The sequence below is a fragment of the Aspergillus ibericus genome, assembly GCF_003184845.1.
Source record: "Aspergillus ibericus CBS 121593 unplaced genomic scaffold BO80scaffold_39, whole genome shotgun sequence".
Taxonomy (NCBI): Eukaryota; Fungi; Ascomycota; class Eurotiomycetes; order Eurotiales; family Aspergillaceae; genus Aspergillus; species Aspergillus ibericus.
The window spans coordinates 307,498-333,081 of record NW_020292137.1 but is presented as its reverse complement, the minus strand read 5'-3'; the positions used below and the strand labels follow the sequence as shown (position 1 = coordinate 333,081).

At 32.6% G+C, this 25,584-nt stretch overlaps 7 protein-coding genes across 7 annotated transcripts; 3 read left to right on the top strand and 4 right to left on the bottom strand.

Moving 5' to 3' along the window:
• Positions 1-2,774: 2,774 nt before the first annotated feature.
• Positions 2,775-4,358, top strand: BO80DRAFT_495879 (integrase zinc binding domain-containing protein; the record flags this gene model as incomplete). The annotated part of the gene is made up of 5 exons (XM_025723978.1): positions 2,775-3,247; positions 3,308-3,430; positions 3,511-3,565; positions 3,626-3,765; positions 3,905-4,358. The coding sequence occupies 5 exons, from the start codon at positions 2,775-2,777 to the stop codon at positions 4,356-4,358; spliced, it is 1,245 nt and encodes a 414-aa protein (XP_025572386.1).
• A 396-nt stretch (positions 4,359-4,754) lies between these two features.
• BO80DRAFT_169264 (ER lumen protein retaining receptor) lies at positions 4,755-5,946 on the bottom strand. Its single transcript, XM_025713930.1, has 6 exons — positions 5,813-5,946; positions 5,699-5,757; positions 5,580-5,646; positions 5,310-5,515; positions 5,009-5,259; positions 4,755-4,953 (listed from the first exon to the last, which is right to left on the bottom strand). Exons 1-6 carry the CDS (start codon positions 5,832-5,834, stop codon positions 4,917-4,919), a joined length of 642 nt encoding a protein of 213 aa, XP_025572385.1. The 5' UTR covers positions 5,835-5,946; the 3' UTR covers positions 4,755-4,916.
• Positions 5,947-6,493: 547 nt separating this feature from the next.
• Positions 6,494-8,412, bottom strand: BO80DRAFT_427739 (uncharacterized protein). The gene has a single exon (XM_025720093.1). The coding sequence runs from the start codon at positions 8,016-8,018 to the stop codon at positions 6,675-6,677; it is 1,344 nt and encodes a 447-aa protein (XP_025572384.1). The 5' UTR covers positions 8,019-8,412; the 3' UTR covers positions 6,494-6,674.
• An 813-nt stretch (positions 8,413-9,225) lies between these two features.
• BO80DRAFT_495876 (ribonuclease III) lies at positions 9,226-10,699 on the bottom strand. Its single transcript, XM_025723977.1, has 2 exons — positions 10,625-10,699; positions 9,226-10,577 (listed from the first exon to the last, which is right to left on the bottom strand). The coding sequence occupies exons 1-2, from the start codon at positions 10,685-10,687 to the stop codon at positions 9,555-9,557; spliced, it is 1,086 nt and encodes a 361-aa protein (XP_025572383.1). The 5' UTR covers positions 10,688-10,699; the 3' UTR covers positions 9,226-9,554.
• Positions 10,700-10,808: 109 nt separating this feature from the next.
• On the top strand, positions 10,809-11,650 carry BO80DRAFT_427737 (mitochondrial 37S ribosomal protein mS33). Its single transcript, XM_025720092.1, has 4 exons — positions 10,809-10,879; positions 10,970-11,178; positions 11,229-11,278; positions 11,338-11,650. The coding sequence occupies exons 1-4, from the start codon at positions 10,841-10,843 to the stop codon at positions 11,364-11,366; spliced, it is 327 nt and encodes a 108-aa protein (XP_025572382.1). The 5' UTR covers positions 10,809-10,840; the 3' UTR covers positions 11,367-11,650.
• Positions 11,651-11,816: 166 nt separating this feature from the next.
• On the top strand, positions 11,817-13,794 carry BO80DRAFT_388440 (U2 snRNP complex subunit CUS1). Its single transcript, XM_025717084.1, has 2 exons — positions 11,817-12,045; positions 12,104-13,794. Exons 1-2 carry the CDS (start codon positions 11,995-11,997, stop codon positions 13,697-13,699), a joined length of 1,647 nt encoding a protein of 548 aa, XP_025572381.1. The 5' UTR covers positions 11,817-11,994; the 3' UTR covers positions 13,700-13,794.
• Positions 13,795-24,881: 11,087 nt separating this feature from the next.
• On the bottom strand, positions 24,882-25,094 carry BO80DRAFT_362600 (uncharacterized protein; the record flags this gene model as incomplete). Its single annotated transcript, XM_025716064.1, has 1 exon — positions 24,882-25,094. A coding segment is annotated over one exon (213 nt), but the record flags the coding sequence as incomplete, so codon positions are not given.
• Positions 25,095-25,584: the final 490 nt, after the last annotated feature.

The following is a 25,584-nucleotide window of genomic DNA, read 5'->3' as shown; positions in this document are numbered from 1 at the left end:
GACAAGATAGGAAGAAAGAAAAAGAGGCCAACAATGGAGGAGAGCTTACTCCGTACTATCACATACATTCCCAGTAGGTAGGTACTGTACCAAAGTTGCAGGAACTACAGGAGCTAGGTGAATACCAGCAAAGAAAAACAAGCGTAATTTCCCAAAGGCACCCAAGAAAGCAGGACTAATCACACACAACATATCATTCATCGTAATGGTTGCACAGAGAAATATGTCAAACTGGATGAAGGCAGGATTCCATGCAGCCGACCCCGGGTGCTTGCATGGGAAAGAAGGCAGACGAATAATAGTACAGCTACAGGACCTTAGGAGAATTTCCAGCCGGTGTCAGGGGTACCTGGCCACGCCTGCCTACCACCACTGCCGCCGATGTAGATCGAGCGCCGATGTCCGTACCCTGTATCTACTATTAGATACACTGTACGGAGTACGGGTCCAATACACTCGACTGACCTCATTAGGTATAGTGACTGATTGAACCTGAAGATAGGTGGAGCTCCCTAGCAGGTCAATGTACTCCGTACATACGGAGTAGATAGTCAGGTACCTACCTAGATACCACCACTATGAGCGCCTGGATATGCTAGACAATCTACATCAGTGTGATCTCCTACAGGCATCTCTCCAGTAGGGCCTTACTACCATCTACATTCCTACAATAAGTGCGATAGGTATCTGTCGCCTCAATTTCTTCTGGGACGCTGGGATCTTTTTCCCTGTGTCTTCCTCTTCTTATTTCTGTCTTCCTTTCTTCCGTTCTATCTTTCTTCTTTTTCTTTTTGTTCGTCTTCTACCATTTTCTTCCGCACAGAGCTCCCTGGAAGCGATTCATGTTTGAGAGATGTGAAGGGGCGCGGCACCCAGATAGTTATACAGATCCATGCTTAGCTCACTAAGGCCCGACACTAGGTATCGCTTTTTAAGCGTGTATGTTTCAGAAAGATCCCGGCGGTGTTGAACAGAGACGCCAACTCATACGTACATTAATGCACTGACAAGGGGTAGGTAGACACTCGCCTAAGTACCTACATACTCTGTACTTGGCTGTCTTTCGACCTCGAAAAAAAGCCGCGAAAAGAAAAAGCATGGGACCCTGAAGCGCCAGGTGTCGCCTGTGGAATAACACGGAAGTAGCAATAAAGTCGATGATGTTATTGATGACGCCGTCATTCCATCGTCGCGACAATTCAGAGCCGTATCCGAAGGGCGGCCAATAACCTAGAAAGGCGGAATCTCCATTGATTCTCACCAGAGCCAGCAAAGCTACTTACTTAGGCTCATAGGTAGTCTCACTACTACCCCCGGGTTGTTCTACTTCCGGACATCAGCATTATCTCTGTAAGGGTATCTAAACATTACCTTAGTCGAGTATGCACACGAGATGTGGCATCAAGACACGAGACCATCAGTTTTTTGTCCTCTACTAGCCAGACACGGCATCAAGCCTCCGCTTGTTTCCAGCTCCATTTCGGTGCTACAGGTGGGACTTGCATACTGCAAGAGCCGTATAAACACTCTTCATTGGCTGTGATATGATGGAGTCTGGAAAGCGCCTTGCCCTCACCATACGGCAGCTCATCAACTCTCAGCCTTGCGTGGAGAAACCAGTGAAAGACGACGGTGTCTTTCACCCGGATGAGATTTCTCATATGTCCCTAATAAGATGACCCTCCCCCGCCAGTGGATGCGTTTATTTTTTATTATTGTTTTTTTGCTGACATGAAACAGACGCCTTGTCTGACGCAGAGGCTAGTCAGTTCAGCATGCCAAACAGTAGACTCGAAAGGTGCCAGTTCTCGACTGGCTGACGGATGGTTGCTGTCATTATTTCTGCTCTTTTGAGTCGCCTGCAATCCCGGCTTATTTTCAGCTGTCTTCTGTCTCCTGCTTTCTTCTACTTTTTCTTTTTTTCGGGCCTGTTTCCCGAGTCCTCCTTTTTTCATCGTTCCCCCCCCCCCAAACCCCTCATCTTCGTGTTATGATGCTTGATCCCTGTCGGTTCCACAGGTTCTTACCCACTGCAGACTGTCGTTTCCTTTGCTTCTTTTTCTTTCTTTTGCGTTGCTTTTTTTTCAAATTTGTAAGGGATCTTGCCGACGAGTCTCCAATACTCAGTCCTATTCCTTCCATGCTCCCTTACATATCTTTTTTATTTTGCCGCTCGCTTCCTCTATCCTGGCCGATGTGTATGCAGCGCGCTCATGCTGGGAGAAAGAAGCAATTTGTACACTGTCCAGGGATTCTCTGGTAGATTTTATTTATTCGCTGCAAGATTGCAAGATGGTTGATTTTGCATCCTTGCCTATTACCATGACTTGGTCTTGCGCATATTGTACCAGCACATACTATACTGACCATACTGAGGCTTCTTGGAGGTTCTGGGTCATAGCTCTTACTGCTTTGCTCTTTTAACTGTGCCTGTACCCTCTTTTCGCTTGACATTCTGGCCCTACTTTCTCACTGTCATCAAGTCAGAAGAGGTCGAATCCATTCTATAGGACTTCTTGACAACTTTTTTTTCTTTGTCGTGATCTCTCCTACTCATTGCCCCGAACCCTAACTTGGAGCATAACGGCTGCTACCTAATTGCGCTTATCTTTAACGCGGTACGGTTGCGAAGAATAGCGAACGCAGGAAAAGAGCTTCCGACTACTCTATAAGGTGCTTCATCAAATAGGCCCTTGCCGAGAGTTTTTCTAAGCCCACTCTTTAATCCATAAGTGCTAGAAGCTTCTCTTGGCTTTTCAGCAGTCCTCTTCAATATGAGTGGCTATACAAGACGCACCCATGAAGGCCCAGACAGCTACATCATGAACCACCAGATAGCTCTACCTGTCCCTTACAGTCATGGGGACAGTCATGAGTTTGGTGTAAATGATTCTGGATCGTATGCTTTCCATCAACATTCATTCAATACCTATCCATCGCATTTTGCTTCGCCATACAGCCATTCTGGTATCTCCTCCAGCACGCATCATTTATCCCCACATCATTCACCAGGGCTTTCAGTTCCCTCAACACCTGACCATGTACCCCTTCAACATCATTCTGTCCAGTATCTGCCTCAGTCACGCTACCTTCAGTCCTCAGGGTTTCTGCCACTTCGTGATGCATTCAGTGAGGCAGATATTGAAAGTCAGGACTCTCAGAATGAGAACACAATGTTATCAGAAGCAGTCATCCCCCCACTGGATGGCTTTCCGAACGTACGAGAATTCGACCAGTTGATGAAAAGGTAAGACGTGCTCATGCTGAAGCCACGCTACCTATATGCTTAAATGACTCGGCTTTGCAGCTACGTCGACGACCTTTCCGTCAAGAAGCAAGACAAAGCTTTGATTCACGCCAAAAGAGCTAGGAACATCAAGACTGTGTTGATGGACCCTAAAGATACGGCTGTGGAGTCAGCCCAATTTCGGTATGCATGCCATTAATCTAAGTACAGTTCAATAAGCTATACTTCACGGAATCAAGTAAGCTAACTCTTTTCCTTACTAGATTCTGGGTGAAGAAAATGTTCAAGCTTCAAACAGTTGGTACTGGTACATCAGATGTTCGTCTATAACCTCACCTATTCATAAGCCTTGGGTACTAATCTGAGCATGGTCTCAAGTGCACAAAGATGATATGCCACGAGGGCAAACCAGTGGCGATCCGAGAGAAACTCTTTAAGATCCTCACTCGGGCACACCAACAATGCCAACATGGAGGCAGAGACAAGACCTCGGCTCAAGTTCGACAAATCTATTCATGGTAAGGCCGCATATCCCCAGCTCATTCTACAACCCTAGCGTACTTGGTTTAACGGCATCACCTCTGATGAGTGTCCTCTTTCTCCTCAGGCTCATTGAGTCTCTGCTCACCTTGTTGAACCCTGTTAACCGGTATGAAGGGTTCCAAAAGAACTTATTTCACGCTTTGTCAAGATATGCCCGACTTGCCAAGTTCGTCGAGGGCATTCGCGCTTGACGCCTCCTAGTTCAAGAAGAAGCTCACCCCGGCTAGAGGTAATGTCCCGTTCACCAAAGCTGCCATCGCCACCCATGTCAAGACGCGACTCCACGCTGAATGGACAGCTTTCGCTAGAAAGGCCGCAATCAGACTACTTTACTCAACTCAGCAGCCATAACACTTGGTTGGAAAACCAACGAAGCCTGCAGGAAAGGCAAGCAATGAACCCAGCCCAGGTACGGCCTTTCAATGGAGGAACAATGGGGCACCTGCCAAGTACCCTCTCAGGTACTCTGGATACTTTCCACAGCGATATGCCGGTAGCATCATCTCAGGTTAGCTACAATGCGGGTTATCATTCCACGCACGGGCCGTCCAGCCATAGGGATTTCTAGTTATGGGGATCTCCCAATGCCTGTTTATTATTAAGAACACAATACAGCCCGCTTGTTAAAGCTTTTGATACGGGGGGGTGGGGGTAGTAGGATGGTCTGGTTCGACTGTCTCATGGTCATCACCACATGCACGAAGGATTCATACTGCAGTTCAAGTTTTCCTGGCGTTGTCTGATGTTGTCTTATTTGCCATTGAATGTCCCAATTGAACCTAAATCCGACAATGTTACGCATCCAGGTCGAGGCTCGACATTGCTCCGTCTTTTGAGCATGGCGGGCATCACACTAATATAGACTTCGGGAGTATGATTGTTGGGAACGATCAACGTCTGTGTTTCCTTCCGAATAGTTGCACCGGCATAATATTGGATCCTCCAGATATCTGTTTCAGTTGTCTGGAAATGTTGGTTGAGACGACAAGAACATTTGTTGCTGGACAGCAGTGGCATTTCGTGAGAATTTGAGACACATGATAATTCACACAACTAAACCAATTATCAGTCTCCTCAGATACACAACTCCATTTAATGACCGGTTCATTCAGCATTAATCCCGAATTTAGACAGGCAGCGAGAACTTCTTCCCCTTCATAACCCTGTATAACAAATCAGTTCCCTGAGCAAGAGTTAAGTGAATCTGTTAGCACTCACTTTGTGTAGTAGATATAAAAGAAATCGGAATACAATAAAGTTTGCACTATGCCCGCTATGACCGGGATTGGTTGGAAATGACGCTCCGCAAGATACCGATAGATCCAGTTGGGAATATAGAGGGCTCGGTATAGCCCCAGTGCAAATAAATAATGTGTCGTAATAGTGTCCGCCTCCCCGGTGCGCTGCAGCATGAAAAGCTGGGGCAAGATAGCGACGGATTCGAGCCAGATGGAGAACGTCCAGAGAATCTATCTCGTGTCAGTTTAACAGTCATACTTATCCTTTTTGAACAACTGACCTCGGAAATGCTATAATCGTGTGGGAAAAGGAGAGCCAATAGAGCGCTGAAGCCAAGAAGATACTGCACTTTGAATGTATCAGTATTGGGGTCATGCGTTGGCTTATAGTCGTTAAGCATGAGGTAAATGATATAAGCCGATGAGCCAATAAACATAATCTTGAATGTGGTATTATAGAGGGAGTCCGTGAAAGCCCAGAACAAATCTGAAATGGGAGCCAGTCAGATAGGTGCGTCCTCTGTAAACAGTCTCAGGTGTTTAAGGCTTACCAAGATAACGCGTCACAAAAACCATTAAATACAGTGCCTGCGACTTGAATGATAGTCCTGAACAGCTCTAAATTCAGTCAGACATTTCAAACAAAAATGGATATAAATGTGGGACATACACTTGAAGATTTCATCTTATGCAAAAGGATAAATATAGATGCAAGATGAGAAAAATCGGCTTTATCCAGGATTAGCGGAGCGTGCCATTTGGAGTGAACGCAGCGAACCCTTACCCGACAACCTGAAGATATTCATGACGGCGATTGATTAAATCCGCTTCAGCTTATAAGAAAAGCTAGGAGGCAACAAAGGCTTTTTGTACTCAGTGTATGAAATTAGCAGCGCGAATCTGCCATGGAAATACGCGTTGCCAAGCTAGGTCCTTTGAGATTGTGCGCAATCGCTCTCTGGCAGTCCCGAAATATACGTAGATGTTGACACGAAGCCTCAAGCACACACGCGACAAGGTGCGCCCCACATCACGCGTGATGCCGTAATACATACTCCGAACAAGGCGACCGACAGTCTAACATTGGACAGGGTCCATGGTACCTGGCTCCTGCTGCTGCTGCTAACTTGCTAAGTGCTAGCATTCCAATTTCCAACAAACTTTAGGTAATCCAATTATCCAACGCTTGCCCGGGGCCCATACTACTAGGACTCTTAGCTAGCTAGATCAGGTAAGGCCGTGCACTACTACTCCATGCGGTTTATGGACATTGGATAGGATTTCCGCATACATTATACAGACAGACTAGATATCTAGATAGTACCTAGATACAGAATACAGAGCAGGTATCTAGTATCCCACACTCCATAATTTTTGCCTAGTCTATATATAGTTCATGCTCCACAAATTTTGCACTACGGAGTACGGAGTATTATTTACTATTTTGTTTACTATTTCGATGATACTGCATTCATGATTCACTGTGAAAACAGGAATTTCCAATCCACAATACTGGGGAACGCATAGACCATCAATGTCCATGCGTGCTAAAGAAGGCAGGATTGACATTCTACCCCTATGCTTCTCTTCTAATTCTGCTTTTGAGATCGCAGTAATTGGAGTAGTCATGGCGTTTTATTGGACTATCAGAACGTTGCACCAACCTGCATGCTTTCACCATCGGCTATACGCTGTAGATGCCCTTCTGCAAGTTCACTCTTCAGTGCACAAATAGAACTTTCCCGATCAAGCCTATCCCAGTCTTGGTTTCCAAGTCGTCGCAGCTTCTGGTTGTCTGCGATTTGATCAAAAAGTCTGTCCTTGTCTGCATCTAGCTGGGAAAGTCTTTTTTCTAAAGCAATATCGAGACTAGATGGGAGAATTTTGCCTTCAGGGATGATTTGGCGAAGGCCCGCAAGGTGGCTAGTATGTCTCGGCAAACGGGGGGAATAAGAAGGCCCGGTAATGCTACCTTGCCTGTTGAGACTGGAGCGGGGCAACTCGACGCCATGACCTGTGGACATGAGACTACTGCGCGGACCAGTCGGTGGGGGCCCGTGGAGTCCGGCCGACGCAGGTCCGCGACGGGCTGGAGATCCTGCCCAAGATGGTTCCTTGAAACCCAGACCACCGCGTGGCCGAGTTGGAGCTGACAATAGAGAGATATTTGACGCACGATTCTGCAAGGACATTGTTTTAGGGCCATGCGATGGGCCAGATGGGGGTGCCTGGCCCTGTGATGTATTGCCGTATGCCTTTGGTTGTACTGGAACATTGCGGGGATATGCTGTCTTTGATGAAGTAGGATCTGTTTCATGAATTTCAGAATTTTGACGCTGTAGTCCGACGCTGTCAGTATCATGTTCTTTCCCGGTAGGTCGTTCTGAGGCTGGTGATCTTGGTCTTGGCTCATCGAATGTGGGCTTATCCTTAATCGCGCGGGGTCGCTCTTCACGTAGGGACGAATGATCCGAAGTTCTAGAGAGACATCGGTTGGGATTGTGGTGACTTGGCGACCGACTTGGGGCGTTGGATGAAATGAAATTAGGCCTCTCCGTAAAAGGCGATGAGCGTCTCGAATCAGGTAGAGAGCCTGATACAGATGTACGCATAGGAGATAGACCCTTTGGGGATTGTGACCGCCGCTTTTGGGTTGGGTGAAGTTCTGGGTTGCGTTCCCTGCGACTTCCATGAAAAGGGCTTCGGGATCGGCGGGGGAGTGGTGGTCGACTGCCACTATCCCGAAATGGAATATCAGGCTTCATATATAGATCTGCGGGGGGGTGAGGCCGCTCTCGTCTCAAGAATCTGAACTCTTGGCCGCGCGGCGACAGTTCGCGCGGTCGCTTTGGGTTATTTCGACTCCATGAATGATCGCGCTGACGCCCTTCTCCATAGGGAGGAGACCTTGAGCGCCACGAGGCCTGGTGAGGGGACCGATTCCTTAACTCGCCCCGTCTAGGTGAGAACCGCCTCGGTGGAGAACACATCTTTGTATAGGCACCTACTCCCATCTCTCGATTATAGAACGAAGGGCTGCGTGAGAGGCGTCGTCTTTGGGCTAGTGGTGAACGGCTACGCACGCGGCCATATGTCCGACTATGTGATGGAACCCATGTATCTGCGACAAGACGGGGAGAACGGACTCGTGGGGGGGATCTGCTGCGTCGCAAATAAGCTCGAGAGCCGCTAGGACGATAACTCTCTCCGCCACGGTGATCTTCGAATCTATTCGCGCCCCTCGTCTTAGTTCCTACCGAGATGAAGTGAATGATCAAACTAACCTCCTACTGCGATCCCAGTCCATCGTCTGTGTGTTGCAGGTAAGTTATAGCACAGTCAGTACCGCTGGTTCCGTTTAAACAAGTGTTAACTGATAACTGATTGGAGAGACGGAATGTGATAATTGAAAGTGGTACATGCTGTAGTATCACTGCAGGGCAACCCCCAACTGAAGCGGGTAACAATAATCAGTGTCACGTGGAGTCCATGAAACATGGTACCATACAATATGCCTACCTTTTCAGAATCCTGCCACTGGGCAGGGATAAGTACTGCGAGAAGTTAGCCCATACTATCAAGTACCCGTACATAGTAAGTTTTCAGGGCAGTAGGGCTATAAAGAATATTTATTTGTGGCTCAGAAAAAGTCCAGTTTGAACAATACCTAATAAAGCTAGCAAAGTAGGCTGCATATTATGGAGTAGTGTAACTAATGGTACTATACTCTGTATATGACTTGCAATGTCTTTGAGTACGTTCTATATCAGTCAAGTGGTGAAATCTTCTATGACTGGGGAAAGGTCCCAAGTGGTAAATATTAGGACTACGCTGCAAATATTTTTTATGAAAAGGCATGACATCTTGTTAGCTTTATTTGTATCGAAGATAGTGAAGTAATGGAGTCTTGAAGGCCATGGCCTCGCGAAGCACGGCCCAGATTAATAGTAATATATGTCAATCAGCGGCCAACTCAAGTATAACTACTTATTTATAATCATGATCCAGGAATAGAAAACCACGGAGAATCGCAAATTTATGAGTTACTGCCACACACATGCTATGGCTGCCAGTGGTACTTACTCAACTATCACATCAGTCACATGAAGGGATCATCTGGGTGACAGACATGTCATGAGAATTCATTCTCTTCTAGACTTTTCATGATAATTAAAAGAAGCTATATGGTAACTGCATAAAATCATCAAACAAAAGACAGTTTCTATAATTTATTTAAATGAGGTGGCTAAACGCCAGGTGTGTCGAGTACGTGCAAGTCCGTCCATTGGGTCTGACTGGGAGTCAATTGTGTACGCCGTACGGAAAACTTCATCTTGAATCACAGTTTTTGAGCACCCAATAGTGATGGAATCTTAGTCACCAGTCATAAAAAGCAATGCTCTAATACCTCGTTGAGGTTGTAAAGTAAGCTTCGGGAACCCAAGTTAGAAACTCCTATCTGAGAATAGCGCTGCAAGTAATCGATGCTTTTGCATTCAATAAATGCTGGCCTCAATAATATGGCTCTAGAGAGTAAGAGGTTTTTGTGCCTTGGCTAGATGTGCTTTCTTAGCTTCCATAATCTCATCAATCAGGCTTTCATTAAGTAATGCCTTCTCAGCGGCCTCATCTCCTGCAATTGCCTTGCTGGAACCTTGGCCGGAACCAAGATGCTTATGATCCCAACCCCAGCCGGTGAGATATACTCCGATAAAGTATGTCTGCAACCCCCTTCCTCCCTGAACAGGGGGGTGCTCGTCGACATATTTGAGTTTGATTCCCTTGCCCATAATCTTTTTCGCAAGAGATTCTTTGGCTTGCAAAGAAGACTTTTGTTGTCCAAATTGCTCGATCTTTGGCAACCACAATTTTGATAACCATTCCTCGGCAACGCAGTACCCATTGATTGGATCAGACAAGACAACAGCAGCTACATAAGCTTCAAAGATGTCTGCCTTTGTCTTGACCCATCTTCTAGGTTGTTTTAGGTAATCCGGCGGCACGGAAGCCCTGCGGTCGAGTCCGTACATAGTCGCATAATTTGACAAAGTCTCGTTTTTTACAAGAAGTTCGCGGATCTGAGATATTCGACCAGAAGGGATGTCCTGGAACCTGTTCCAGATGAGTTTGGTAGAAATAAGTTCTATATACGCATCTCCAAGCACCTCAAGTCGGTCATAAGTAGCTCCAATATTGTTACTCACGCCCGGGTGAGTAAAAACTGCGCTTTCGAGTATGTTGTCCAAGATAGGTGGTAGTGTAGGTAAGGAACACTCCACCCTGGCACCGGAAGCCTGCAGCGGTAGAGTAGTATCGTTGAGGCCACTCGGGGTAGAAGACATGGAACTTTCTGCACGGTGCAAGGCTGCATCAAGCTCGGTGGCTGCAGTTAAAACATCGGCGTTTGTCGCAATAAGGTGGCTCTTTGGAGTGACATTTTTCTTTATGATATCCTGAAGCAGAGTCCTCAGCAGAACGAAATCAATAGTTTTGCATTGCTGGTTTCTCGGGGAGGGTGACAGCTCTTTCGTCTCTTGGGAATTAACACACTCCCTGATGTCAGTATACAGCATGATAAACAAGCGTGCGTGCTTACTTTTGCCTTCTTTTGACCATCCCCGAGAGGCAATGAGAATACAGATTTCCTTTTCGAACCCATGATCTGCCATAGACAATCATATGGAGCGGGAGTCTGACATCCAAGGTTACCGATTGGTGTGGCATCACGTGATACGGTAGGTTACCTGTATCTGAGCAGAGACTCTGCCATCGCTACCAACAACAATATTCAGCCAAAGCCCGCTTTGTGAAGATGGCGGCGCCATGCAGTAGACTGCTCGACCTTGCTAAGGTATTTATCAGAGCGCAGCCTGACTGCGTCGAATCCGTTCTTCGGCTATCGTTTTCCCTCATGCACAGCTAATCCAACCACCACGGGCAGGTGCAATGTCGAATCTTTTCACTAAATTTCAATCCCGAAAGGCTGAGATTGGGAAATAAGATCCTACGACAGCGCTTGCGTGGCCCTGCACTTGCAGCATGGTACCCGAGAAAGACGGTCTCCTTCAGAGATCTGCAGGAAACGTGCAGCCGTTCAGGCCTAACAACGTTTGATGAATATCAGGATGATCGCGAGGAAGCAATTCAAATGTATGTCTTCCGGTGCATGTTCTCGGCACATACTTACGTTCTTCAAACAGAGCGAAATTACGAGGGAAGGGTCGACCGAAAAAGAAAAGGACGGCCGCAGGTGAGGCTCAACAGTCCAAGCTCTTTTGTCTTCCCACGATTTGCTAATAGAAGGCATAGAATCTCGGTCGGCCAAGAAGAAGAAATAGATTTACTGAGATGTCTGGTGTTGGGTATAAGGTTTCTTACACGGAACTGTCCGGTTTATAGTGCGGTGTGGCCCAATATCCTGGCAATTGGACCATTGTAATCTCTTGTGCTTGTCCTCTTCTCATTCTGTTTATTCTCTCAGGCTTTGTACGATTTGAATTTGGAGTGTATTTGGAATTTCAGAACAATGTCAATAAATCAAGGACCTTTAAAGGAGAGCAATGGTCACCGTGGACAGTCAAGTAAGCAGTCAATACAAGGCCTAGTTCAGAAGACCTGGGAGGAGCAATTTTCAGCAGTTTTACAACCCACATGACAACTTAAAGCTGGGTGCAAAGAAGAATGAGAGGTATAAGATGTAAGTTGGTTGGGTCGTGGCTAAGCAGATCACATGACTATCAAGGGTGGCACCTAGTGTAGGCCTAGTTATCATCACGACCTTAACAGAAGTTACAGCCTCAGCAACAATACAACGCCAACATGTGTTAAATGATACTGCTCTCCTTCCCGCGGAGATTTTCATGAATCTCTAAATTGAATCTCACTCGATTTTGTACGCTTTTAATAATAAAGAGAGGTTCTGTTCCTTATCGGCAGAGAAAAGGGAGATTTTTTTCGAACATAAAAATGGGCAAAAATCAGTTAAGGAGAGCGAGAAAGAAAGCTCTAAAATCCCAGGTATGTCGTGTATAGGTCATCTACTAGAAAATGCTAAATCTCCATGTGTTGCACGAAGGTGATCGAGCCGACTTCTCACGACAGCCCCCCCACGCAAGACCCAGTTGATGGAACCATATCCTCAAGTGCCCCCAAGGCGGTCACTATAGAGCTACAAAATGCTGTGCCTCCAGATCTCAATGATCCACTATGGCAGATGTACAAAGATATTGTTGGAAAGTTTGACGAATCCGAGGATGGGAAACCATCATCGACAGAGCCACTCAAACCAGTAATATACTTCGATGATGACAATGAGATACCAGATGAGGAAGAGAAAGAACCCTCCTTATCGAAGCGGAAACGAAAGGAATTAAACAAGCTTTCCGTTGCTGAACTGAAAGCAATGGTTCGGAGGCCAGAAATAGTCGAGTGGACGGATACATCAGCTCCTGATCCTCGACTTCTTGTTCATTTAAAGGCTCATCGCAATGTTGTCCCTGTGCCTACCCATTGGTCACTCAAACGGGAATATCTTTCTTCCAAAAGAGGCATAGAGAAACCTCCATTTGCCTTGCCAAGATTCATCCAGGAAACTGGAATATCGGAGATGCGTGATGCTGCTTTAGAAAAGCAGGAGCAGGCAACATTGAAACAGAAGCAGAGAGAGAGGGTTCAACCGAAAATGGGAAGACTGGATATCGACTATCAAAAGCTATATGAAGCCTTTTTCCGATTTCAGACCAAGCCGGAGCTTACACGATATGGTGAGGTCTATTATGAGGGCAAAGAATACGAGACCAATCTCAGACACCTTCGGCCAGGTGAACTTAGTGCTGAGTTGAAAGAAGCACTTAATATGCCACCTGGAGCCCCTCCTCCTTGGTTGATCAACCAACAGCGATACGGCCCGCCTCCTTCTTATCCTGCCCTGAAGATTCCAGGTCTTAACGCCCCTCCTCCTCCTGGCGCTATGTGGGGATACCATCCTGGCGGTTATGGAAAGCCACCTGTTGATGAGCATAACAGGCCTCTGTATGGTGGCGACATCTTTGGTGTGCTGCAACCCCAACAGGCCGTGCAACAGGGCGAGCCCGTCGAGAAGGACCTTTGGGGAGAATTGCAGGCACCAGATATGTCAGACGAGGAGAGCGAAGAGGAGGAGGCTGAGAGTGGCGATGATGAGGATGATGAGGATGTCGAGACAGGCGTGCAGACCCCAAGTGGATTGGAAACTCCCAGCGGTCTAGATTCGGCTGTTCCATCGGAGGTGACCGGTCCTGAGAACATTGCCGGTGAGTTTGATGTGCGGAAGCACTATCGGGGAACTCAAACCGAGGAATTTGTGGGCCAAAGAAGCGCCTTTCAAGTCATACCTGAGAGGCAAGCGCAAGTGCAAGGATTTTTTGGGGCTGACAGGGCGTATGATCTTAGCGTATCCTCGAGTTCTCTGCCCGTTCTCGGCTCCGATGACCATAACAAAAAGCGCAAGAGGCCTGGAGACGTTGATGTGTCTGTTGATCCGGATGCCTTGCACGCGAATGATGGCATTGATCGAGAAGATATAAAAAGGTTATATGAAACCCAGAGGCAACAGCAGAACCATCCGAACTGGGATTTTCAGGAGGATTTGAGTGATATGATTGCGCATGAGAGTCGCAAGAGACTCCGGTAAGAGACGGGACAAGATAGCAGGAGTGTCTTGGTAGCTCTTCCCAGGAATACCACAAATTATCCATATATCAATCTTTTAATGATCATATCATTCTTCGTAGAGCTTCATGATGTATTTTTTTAACCAGAGCAGGGTATAATTACATAGTACGTTATAAGCAAAAATCCGCTGTGTACTAGGAGGCAAGCCATGTAGTGATGGCCCGGTTCGGTTTTTTGATGGGTCGGTTCCCCGAACCATTAGGTTTCTGGTACAGTTTTATTAAATTTTTCAAACCGCACCGCCAAGCAAAATAGGTTAGTTTTAAACCGCACTACCAAGTAAATGGTTTAGTCAAAACTATACTATTAAGAAAAGGTTTAGTTTTAAAACCACACTACCAAGATAAGAGGTTTGGTTTTTAATTTATTGAATTTAACTAGATAAACTGATTCGCGCTGTTTACATAATTTTAAACATTAATATATTATATAATCTTGATTATATAATTATATATATTTATTCAATTTATTCAATTTATTCAATTTATTCAATTTATTCAATTTATTCAATTTATTCAATTTATTCAATTTATTCAATTTATTCAATTTATTCAATTTATTCAATTTATTCAATTATTTTTTGAAATTTAATTTTTTATTGAATCGTCGCGGCCTGGGGGATAGAGATAATAAATCATATAAAAAAATTATATAATTTAATTATAAATTAAAATATTAAAAATTCATGTTACAGTAATAAAATCAAAATAGAATATCTATCTATCTATTAGCTATCTATATATATATATATATATATAAGTAATGTTAGAGTAAATTTTTAAAAATAAAATTATTTTAAAAATTTAATATAAATCAATAAAATATAAATAATAATAAATATATTATTATATTTATCTTAAAGTTTATATAATAAAGATAAATATTTATAAAAAAAGATTTTTATATAAATATAACTGGGATTCGAACCTACACATTTTTAAAAAAATTAATAAAAATATATTATTAGACTATTAGATTTAAATTTTAATTATACAATAAAGATAATAGATATATATATATATATATATATATACGCATAAATCTTATGGAGTTTATTAGTAATCGAATTTTAATAATCCAGTTAAAAGTATTAAAAACTACACTGCCAAGCAAATAGTTCAGTTTAAAAATATAAAAACTGTATTGCCAAGCCAAAAGATTCAGTTAAAAATCTCTAAACTAAATTATTTACTTAGTAGTGTGGTTTTAAACTACCCTAATAAGTCAGTTTGAAAATATTCAAACCGAACTGCGCCGGTCCATCACTAAAGCCATGTATATACTGAAAAGGGCTAGGCCCTGTCAGCCATCTAGAATCAGAACATCTACGTTCCAACCCGTCTAGTCCTGGACCTTAATCTAACAATACCTATAGAAAAAATAGGAATCTTTAGAATAATAAAAAAGTTTACTAATATTATAAAGAAATCTTTTAAAAAAAGTTCTCTATAAGAAAACTTAATTTATCTATAGATTAGATAGTTCTTTTCCTAGTAAATTTAATTTTTTTATAAATTATTATACTTTATATAGTCCACCTAGCTTCTTAGCTTATTATAGTTTTAAATTCACTCCTTCTTTGAAGTATCTATTGGATAATAAACTAATAATATATAATAATTATAATAAATTAATAGATATTTCTAGTTACTATGGAGATATATTACTCAAACTAATATTATTAATTAATTAATTAAATATATTAAAGAATTAATAATCTAAAGTACAGAAATATGATATATCATTATTTAATAAAATATAACAATAGATAATAAGATTAGGGCTAGTCTTAAGTAGATTGAATAATTTATTAATATATTAATTAAATAGGCCTAGTACATATTCATATTTCTAAATAGAAAAATTAAAGTAAAGATTAATCTATAGATAAAGATTAATTATGAAGTCTTAACCTTCTTAACTATAATTTTAATTAATTATTTTAAATTAATCTACGAGAACCCAGTCTAATAGAAAAAAACTATTAATAAATTATTTACTCTTAAATAAGGAAATTAAATAGTTAATAATCTTCTAATAAAAATTAATAATCTGTTAATTAAGATAGAAAGATATAATTAAAAAAATTTAAATAAGAAAATTTTTTATATTAAACCCTGAATAATAACATCTACTAATAAATAATTAATATTAAATAAAAACTAGATTTTAAAAATTTTTACTAACAAGTTAAACAGGTAGCTAATAAGTTTATAAAAATAAATTAATATTTAAAAAAATATTTAAAATATTTTAATATCTAGGTAAGTAACATCCTTAAGAAAATAATTATAAGTAATATTATAGATTAGAAATTTATAATAGCAAGTACAGGATCTACTTAATAAATTTAATAAATATTAAAAAAAATACTAATTAAATATTGTCAAGGTGCGGGCAGGCAGAGATAGTAGGATAGTGGGTTCTGGTAGGATAGTAGTATTCGGTAATAATAACAGCTAGAATTCTATCTAGATACTAAGCTGGCTACTAGTCAAGTTATATATAGAGTAATAAATAAGATATAACTCAAGATTATAGATAGGATTCAGGGAATAAATAACTTTTAACTATATTTAAAATTATATATTAAATAATAAAACTTAATAATATTTTTTTTTAATTAAAAAAATTATATTATAATAATACTTCCTTTTTACTTAAGCTGAGCTCTTGTGAAGTAAAGATTAGGATTTATATAAATAATAATAATAAAAGTTTTTAATAATTTAATAGGTATTCTCTAAATATTTTATAAATTTAATAGTAAGATTAGTATATTCTACTTATTTAATAAAATATACTAGTTAAAGATAATCTTATTTCTAGTAATCTTAAAAAAAGTCTAATATATCTTTAATCTTCTACTCCTCGAGTCTGTTGACCTTAATATAAAAAGAAAAGAACTAGTATTATTCTAATAATAGATTATTATTAATAGGGATAAATAAGTTTATATTAAATACTAGTTAAATCTTTATACTTAATAAAAATTTAGATAATATATATAGAAGTTAATAACTTTTTTAATTAAATATAAATTTAAAATATTTTAATCAAGTTTCTTACTAGATTATAGAATCTTAATAAATTAGATATTTAATTAGACTTTCTAATCTTTTTAGAATCTCTAGCTAGAATAGTATCTTTTATTAATTTATTTTATATATTTAGCTTGGACTATAGCTATCTCAGCTCTTATAAATTTTATAATAATATATATTTTTATAATAAATTATTTTATATCTCTAGTAGCAGATTAATTAGAAATAAATATAAGTTTAAATTCTATTTATAAGTAGAAGCCATAGTTAGCGAAAAATAATATAATCTTAATAGTATTAGAATATATAATATTCAAAGTAAACTTAATTAAAAAAATTAGATATTCTAGTTATCTTATAAATAGTTTATATAAGTATAAAAATATTATTTTAATATAATATTTATTTATTCTATCTAGCCATCGGTCTCAAGATAATAAATAATTAATAATTAACTAATAATATCTAGATATTAGATTAAGTATTTCTAGAATTTAGCCATAAATTAAAAATTTTAATTAAAGACTATAAAATAGAGAAAATTATATAATCTTTATATATATTATATATATATTATAGCTACTCCAGCAATATTAGTAGTAAAATTATAAAATATTAAATATTTTATTTTAGTAAATTTATTAATAATTATTAATATAGTATTATATTTCTGGTTTATAAATAAATATATAATAAAATCTATAGATATATTCTACCAGGTATATTTAGGGATTAATAAAGATTTTAAAATATTTTATTTAATTTTTTAAAATAGAATAATATAGTAATAAATATAATAATTCTTTACTTATTATTTTATATAGCGGTAGAGATTAGACTAGTAATATTTTTAAATTAAAAATTTATATATATAAAACTTTCTAGGATATTCTAAAAATAATTTATTATATATTAATTAAATTAATTTAATTTTTAATTTATTATAGTCAGAGATCCAGAGATAGTTTTTATAAAATAATAATTTTTTTTTTCTTATAAAAGATTAAAAAAATATTTAAATAATAATTTTTACTAATTATTAATACTTTTAATATATTTTATATTTATTTTTTTTATATATATTTTATAAAATATTTTAGATTTCTAGTAGTAGTAGCAAGTCTTATTTATCTTTAAAAATAATATTATTCTAAAATTAGATTATCAGGACTAGGGTATTCCTAAAAAAATTTTTCTTAAATTTTTTTTATATAAATAATTATTTAAAATTTAGAAATATTTTATATTTATTAAATTTAAGATTTTTTTTAGTAATTTTAGATTCAGAGTCTTCCTTAGTCTAGATAAATAATTATTTAAAATCTAGAAATATTTGATATTTATTAAATCTAAGATCTTAATTATTCTAGATTTAGAATTTTTTTTAGTCTGGGTAGGTAAATAAGCAGGATTTAAATTCTCTTATTTTAATATAATTTAATTTTAATATAGTAATTTTTTATCTCTTTTCTTTAAAAAATCTTTTAATCTTTTAATTAAATTATTAGACTTGGTTCTATAGTACTTAAAATAATATATAATTTTAAAATTAAAATAAAATAAGAATTTTAATTATCAGGCTTGACAGCAGTTCAAGAGTTTAATTAATATAAAATATTTTAGATTATAATAATTAATAATAATCTAGATTAGGAATGGGATTCTTTTAAATTTAAAATATTATTTTTTAAAATAGTAAATAATTATAAGTAGCTTCTTATTATAGATTTCATAATTATACTTAGTTAGAGAATATTTCTTTAAAAAAAAAGACTATAAAATATAATAATTTATTTTTACTATACTAAGATAGAACTCTAGTAGATATATAATCTAAGATATTAATTTCTAATATTACTTTCTAAATTTAATTAAATAATTAGAGTACTAGAACTTCTATAAAATTTTTTTAAATAATCTAGGGTGAGACGGCCGTTCAACATAACAAAATGAGGTCGTATTGGTGCTAACTACTCTAGAACTTTAAGCGTGAAGAGGAAAAAAGGAAAATGAGAGATATTATAAATACTTACTAAAAAAAATAATATTAAAATAAATAAAATAAATATAGTTATATAATCTTAAATAAGATTATTATTATATCACTTGTTTAGGCCTGACTATCTTTAATTAGAGGAATATTATTATTTTTATAATTTATAATAAATTTATTACTTTCCGTGGCTATAATCTAAATAGAGAGTTATTTAAGTAGTTTAAAATAATTTAGATAACAGGTATAAAAATTATGTAAATAAAAAAATATATTTTTAAAATTATTTATAAAATACTATTTATAGTTATTTTTATTAGAACCTACTTATTTAATATAGTATTATAGAGTTTCTATCTATAAATAACTTTCTAAGATTTATTCTATCTCCTATTTAATATAGTTATTAATTTTAATTAAAAGAGTCTGGTCTAAGATTTATCCTGATAATAATTTTAAAATATTATAAAAATAAAGTTTATCAAGATAAAAAATAAAGTAAATCTTTATATTATTAGATAATTAAATTTAGAATATATAACTAATTTTCTTAATAATAATTATTAAACTATACTAGTTTTTTAATAATTTTTAAAATAATTATTTCTAGTACTAAGTTTTAGTATTTATATAAATCTTATCTCTAATATTAAAATTCACGGGTTAATGCTGTTAGTTAACTATATATATCTAAATTTATTAAATAATTTATATATTTTTTTTACTAGCTTCTATATCTATTTTATACGGTGGACTAGAGCTCGGGCTTACTATTAATTAATAATATTTATAATAGAAATCTAGAAAGATATTTAATTAAAAAAATATAAAATTTATATTTTTATTTAATTATAAAAAATAATAATTCTGTGGATTTCTAAAGCAAGACTATAAAAATAAAATTAATTAATAATAAAAATTCTGATTAGTTATCTTAATAATAATTTATAAAAAAGATAAATCTCTGCGTTATATACTAGTTAATAATTTTAATTTATTTATTAATTTAAAAATAATATACTATTAAAAACTTAAATTTTATTTATAATATATAATATAATTTATTTTAGAATTTTAATACAAATTATTCTCTTTAATCTGATATAATTATATTTAGAAATCCTAATTAAGAGTATATGTATTTTAAAAAGAACTAGACTATATTTTATATAAATATAATCTTTATATATAATATTAAAATAACTTGTTTATTCAGCTAGTCTATTATAATAAATATAATATTAAAATTATAATAGTTCTTTAAAAATATTTAAAAGTTTATTAATAGATACTATCCTGAATAGTCTAGGATTAGTAAAGATTATAAAAATTTTATAAAAAAATCCTATCTTATATTTTTTTATTTATAGATTAAATAGTTATTTAGATAATAGTATATATTTTAATTCTAAATATTTTAGTAATATTAGTATTTTATAAAACCTAGTATCTTTATTTAGCTTGGATAAGCGAATAATAATTAATAATAAATTTTATTTAGTAATTAAGTATGTAGGTCTCTATTATTTAAAATAATTAATAAATTATTAAAAAATATAAATTTATTTTTTAATATATATCCTCTTTTATTTTAATAGATTTATTTCTAGTAAGGCTCTAGGGAGATATAATCCTAGTTAACTACTAAAAAATAGTTTATAATTTATAAGTATTTCTCTATAGAGGTAAGAACTATTAATAATTTAAAAATTAATAAAAAAAATATATTTTATTCTCTAAATATTTTAGAAATAATAGAATTTATTTATAATATTATATTTAAACTCACTTACTAATATTTTTATAAATTAATATATTTATTAAAATATTATACTTCCCGGGATAAAATTAGATTAAAAAATAATATTAAAAAAAATTCAGCCTACTACATTTAATAAATATTTAATCTTTTAGTAGTTATAAAATACTCTAAAACTTAATAATTTATTAAAATATTAAAATAATTTATATATTAAAGTTTTTTTAGCTTTAGTTATTATTTTTCTAAGATATAAATAATTACTAGTAACTCTTTATCATGAATATTATAATTATATTCTATAAAAAATATAGTCTTAGAATAATAATTTACTAAATATTAAATTTTATCTATTAATTATAAAAATATTTTTATAATAATTTTATTAATAGTATCCGTCTCAATATAGATAGAAAATATAGGATTATAATAAATAAAAATAAAAATTAAAATTAATATTTTTTTAAGTATTTTGAAGATTTTGATATAGATATAATCTTAATTAAAAATAATATTTTTCTAGATTAGTTATGTTAGAGGTTATACTATTTTATTATAAATTTTAATAAATTTTTAATAAAAATTATAAAAGTTTAAAAATAATTAAATTCTTTATATAATTATTAAAATTACCTACTCAGTAATAATAGTAATTTTTATTAAATCTATTTAAATACTATTAATAGTAATAATAAACTTAAGGAATTTAGTCTTTATAATATAGAACTTATATTTATAAATAATAATTTATAAGCCCGCGGCTTATTATTTTTTAAGTATTAAATATATATATAATTCATATTTAACCATATTATTATTATAAATTAATATATTATTAATATAAACTATAATAAACTTATCTAAATACTTTATTAAAATTTTATTAATAAGTTATTGGAAAGTAGCAGGTCTGTTAATAAATTTAAATAAAAAAATTTAATATTTAAATAAATTATATTATATTTTAAAGATTGTAAGATCTTCTAAAGTTAAATTTATTTTAATTTAATAAAAATTTTAATATATATTAAATTTAATAAAGATTCTTACATTACATAGGTAGTCTATTATTTTATTAATAAGAAATAGAAAATATAGGTCTTTCTTAATTAAAATATTTAATTTTTAATAATTTATATAAAAATAGAGATTTCCTCTAGGCTTTCAAGTTATTAGGCTAAAAAATATAAAAAATATAAAATTTAATATAATAAATTCTTTAACTAGATTTTTTATAATATAATTATAAGAGACCTATAGTTCTTTTATTATTATCTTATAAAAAAAATAATATCTAGAGGATTCTTACTTTCTAATTAAATCTTATAATTATAATACTAGAATAAAAATAATATATTAGATTTTTTTAGAAAAGATATTTATTAAATTATAGTACTACTTAGAAAGGATTTTCTTAATTTTATTTTTTTAATTTATATATAAAATCTCTAGTTTCTCTACAAAAAGTTTCTTAATAATATTAAGTAAGGTAATAAAAGTCTCTATCTCTAAGTTCTTTAGATATTATTAGAAGCTAGTTATTTTAATAAAAGTTATCTTTCTATAGAAAAATTTAATTAAAATAAATTTTAATTTAGGTTTTAGAATTCTAGAAAAAAATAATATTAATAATTTTTTTTATTTAAATTATATTTTAGTTTTACTAAGATCTCGCACGGGCTGTTTTAATTAATATAAAAAAAATTAATAATAATTATAAAAATTTTAATTATTTATTTTTTAGTTATATCTTATAATCTTTCTAAGTTATATTTTATTAATATTTATAATCTACTAGAGACTACTCTAAAATAATTTAAAAAATATTTATAAAAAATCTAGCTTTTATTTTATTCTTTAATATTAATTAATTTAGCTAGATTAATTAGCAATTTTAATAATCTAATAAAATATTATATTTAGTAAATTATATTTTTTTAAAAATAGTATTATATCTTTCCAGATCTAGTATAAAGAAAAAGATATTTAAAAATTAATAATTATTAATTATAAGATTTAATTAGATTATATGTGTTAAATTAATAGTCTATTTTCTATTAAAATTTATAATTAGAATTTTTTTTTAAAAATAATATTAGAATTTTAAAATATTAAATTAATTTAATAATAAATTAATTATTTATTATTAAGTAGGTATTAGCTCCAGAATTAATAAGTATATAAATAAAAATAATAATATTATCTTTAAAGAATAAAGTAATAACTATAAAACTATTACTATTATTTTTTAGTAAGTCTTATAAATTTATTATATTTATTTAAATTTCTAGTTTACTCAGAATAGAGATTTTTTCTAAATATTATTTTTTATTAATTTAAATTTTTTTATAGGGATTTCCAGAGTTTTTACCTATATAATCTTTTTTTTAGAATATTCTCTATTTCTATAGTTAGACTTTTTATAATAAAAATATTTTTTATTTTTTATTAAAGTTTTCTTAGTCTCCGGCTCCATGTTTAAAGTATAAATTAAAATCTTAAAAATAATATTTTTAAAGTTTAGAATATTAAAGAAAATATAAAGATTATAAGATCTATTATGACTACTAGTAATAATAATATTATTTCTAATATAATTTTTTATTAAATTTTTAATTAAATTTATAAAATTCACACATTCCTCTACATAATTATTAAAGAAGTAATGTTTATTGTTAAAATTATATATAATAAATTTCTTTAACTTAAAAAATAATTTATTATATAAATCTTTTTTTTAAAAATTTTTACTAATTCCAGCTTCCACCGCGAGGTAATAAAAAATAAAAATAAAAATATAAAATTTTTTTTAATTTTTATATATAGGTCCCGGTACTGGTAGCAAATATTATAGATTTTATAAAAATTAATAAAAATAGTTTCTAGATATTCTAATATATTTTTAATATTATTATAAAGATTAGTCATACTTAAATAGAATCTAAGTATTAAGTATTTTCCTATATTATTTTTATAATAGCTAGTAATATAAGCTTTATATACTACTAAAGTAATAAACTAATTAATATTAGTTTTTAGTTTTTAATATATAGCCAGTATTTAGTTTTTAAAGAAGATATTTTTTCTATTATTAAATAAAGATAGATTAGGAATCTTTATCGCTTTTTTAAATTTAAAAATAATTATACTTTAAGAATTAATTAAAATCTAATAGATAGTCTGCACTGTAAAAATATCTTATTTTTTAATAATATTATCTAATTTTTTAATAATATTATCCCATTCTTAAGTAAAAGTAGTTATTTTTTAGCTCTGTTAGTCTTGTTTATTAAGAAGATTATTTCTTTTGATCTTTAAAATATTAAATATATTTAGAAGAATTTTAAAAGTCTATTTCAGATCTCTTTTATATCAATTATTAAATTTAATTAAATCTATTTTCCCAGTCTGGTTTATTAGGTAATATTATAGAAAGTTATTAATTATTTTTAAAACCAGGAATCTAGCTACTTTCTCTAGCTATTTTATTTATTTTATTAGTTGTTTGGTTGGTTGGATAGATTTTTTAGCTATTAAGTGTTGCTAAGAACGCGGGATAAAGATTATTAATAACTTAGTAAGAGCTAGCTGTGTATAATAATAGAAAAAAATAAAAAATAATATTTAAAATTATGAGATGGCTGTTTAATATAATAAAATAAGGTTGTATTAGTGCTAATTATTCTGGAACTTTAAATATAAAAAAAAAAGAAAAATGAGAGGTATTATGGATGCTCACTTAAAAAAAATAATAATAAAGTAAATAAAATAAATATGGTCACATGATCCTAAATAAGGCTGCCGTTATATAGGGTGTTTTAGCACATGGAAGTCTAGATAAAGAAAATATATAAAAGAAATAGTAAGTTTTAAAAAATTATAAATAAAATAATAATAAAAATTATTAAATTCTAAAAAAACTTATACATTTATTACATAGACTAGAATAGATTATTTAATAATAATCTTAATTTTTTTTAGATTTATATGAAATCTATTACAGTCTATAATTAAATCTAGAAATTTAGTCTTAAGAATAATAAATTTATATTTTAATATTTTAATAAAAATTCTAGTTCTATATAGTTTTATAAAAGTTAATTAAATATACTCTATATATTTTATTTAAATATAGTTATAAATTAAAATATTATCTAAGTATATTATACAGAAAATATCTAGATAATCTTAAAGTATATTATTAATATAGTGTTAGAAGGTGGCTAGAACTTTTATTAATTTAAAAAATATTATTAATAATTTATATAGGCTGAAGTAAGTATAAAATACTATTAACTATTTTTATTCTTTAATAATTTAAATATTATTAAAAGTATTAATAATATTAATTTTGATAAAATAATATATTTTTTTTTAGATTATTTAAAGTTTTTTTTACAAGTGGGAATAAATAGTAGTTTTTAATAAAAATTATATTTAGAATATAATAATTTATATAAAATCTAAGCCTTCTTCTAGGCTTTCTAATAAATAGAACTAGTAAAATAGCGGGTAATAAACTTAAATAAATAAAACTTTTTTTTAAATTTTTAAGTAATTATTTATAGAAGATTTATAGTTTATTCCAGAACATACTATATAAAGAACTAAATAAAAAAATCTTTTTTTTTCTAGAATGATAATATAATTATAATTATAGTAGGAGAGAAGCTTCTCTATTTCCTTAAATAAAAAAATATCTATAAAATCTTTAAACTTATTTAATAGTATAAATTCTTTAGTACTAAAAGCAGGTTGTAAAATAATATTAATTTAATTTATAATAATAATATATATTAGATAGTTTTAGCACGCGTAAGCCGCGCAGACTATAATAAAAATTAATTATATATTTTAATTCTTTAAAGACAGAAAAAACATAATATATATTAAATAAATATATTATAATACCAGTAATAATATAAACTAATAAATTAAATAATATATTTAATAAAATTTATTTAAAGATTATAAATCTTTAACTAAAATAAGCTAAGTATAATTAAAAAATAGACTAGCTAGATAATTAGAAATAAAATATCTTTTTT

Bases quoted from the DNA above. Each gene is read 5' to 3' on its own strand.
- BO80DRAFT_169264 (XM_025713930.1), bottom strand. From the start codon at position 5,834: ATGAATATCTTCAGGTTGTCGG. The intron at 5,758-5,812 runs GTAAGGGTTCGC...TCCTGGATAAAG, and splicing joins GAATATCTTCAGGTTGTCGG to CCGATTTTTCTCATCTTGCA. The intron at 5,260-5,309 runs GTCAGTTGTTCA...GACACGAGATAG, and splicing joins ACGATTATAGCATTTCCGAG to ATTCTCTGGACGTTCTCCAT.
- BO80DRAFT_427739 (XM_025720093.1), bottom strand. From the start codon at position 8,018: ATGTGTTCTCCACCGAGGCGGTTCTCACCTAGACGGGGCGAGTTAAGG.
- BO80DRAFT_495876 (XM_025723977.1), bottom strand. From the start codon at position 10,687: ATGGGTTCGAAAAGGAAATCTGTATTCTCATTGCCTCTCGGGGATGGT. The intron at 10,578-10,624 runs GTAAGCACGCAC...GACATCAGGGAG, and splicing joins ATGGTCAAAAGAAGGCAAAA to TGTGTTAATTCCCAAGAGAC.
- BO80DRAFT_427737 (XM_025720092.1), top strand. From the start codon at position 10,841: ATGGCGGCGCCATGCAGTAGACTGCTCGACCTTGCTAAG. The intron at 10,880-10,969 runs GTATTTATCAGA...CACCACGGGCAG, and splicing joins GACTGCTCGACCTTGCTAAG to GTGCAATGTCGAATCTTTTC. The intron at 11,279-11,337 runs GTGAGGCTCAAC...TAGAAGGCATAG, and splicing joins AAAGAAAAGGACGGCCGCAG to AATCTCGGTCGGCCAAGAAG.
- BO80DRAFT_388440 (XM_025717084.1), top strand. From the start codon at position 11,995: ATGGGCAAAAATCAGTTAAGGAGAGCGAGAAAGAAAGCTCTAAAATCC. The intron at 12,046-12,103 runs GTATGTCGTGTA...TGTTGCACGAAG, and splicing joins AGAAAGCTCTAAAATCCCAG to GTGATCGAGCCGACTTCTCA.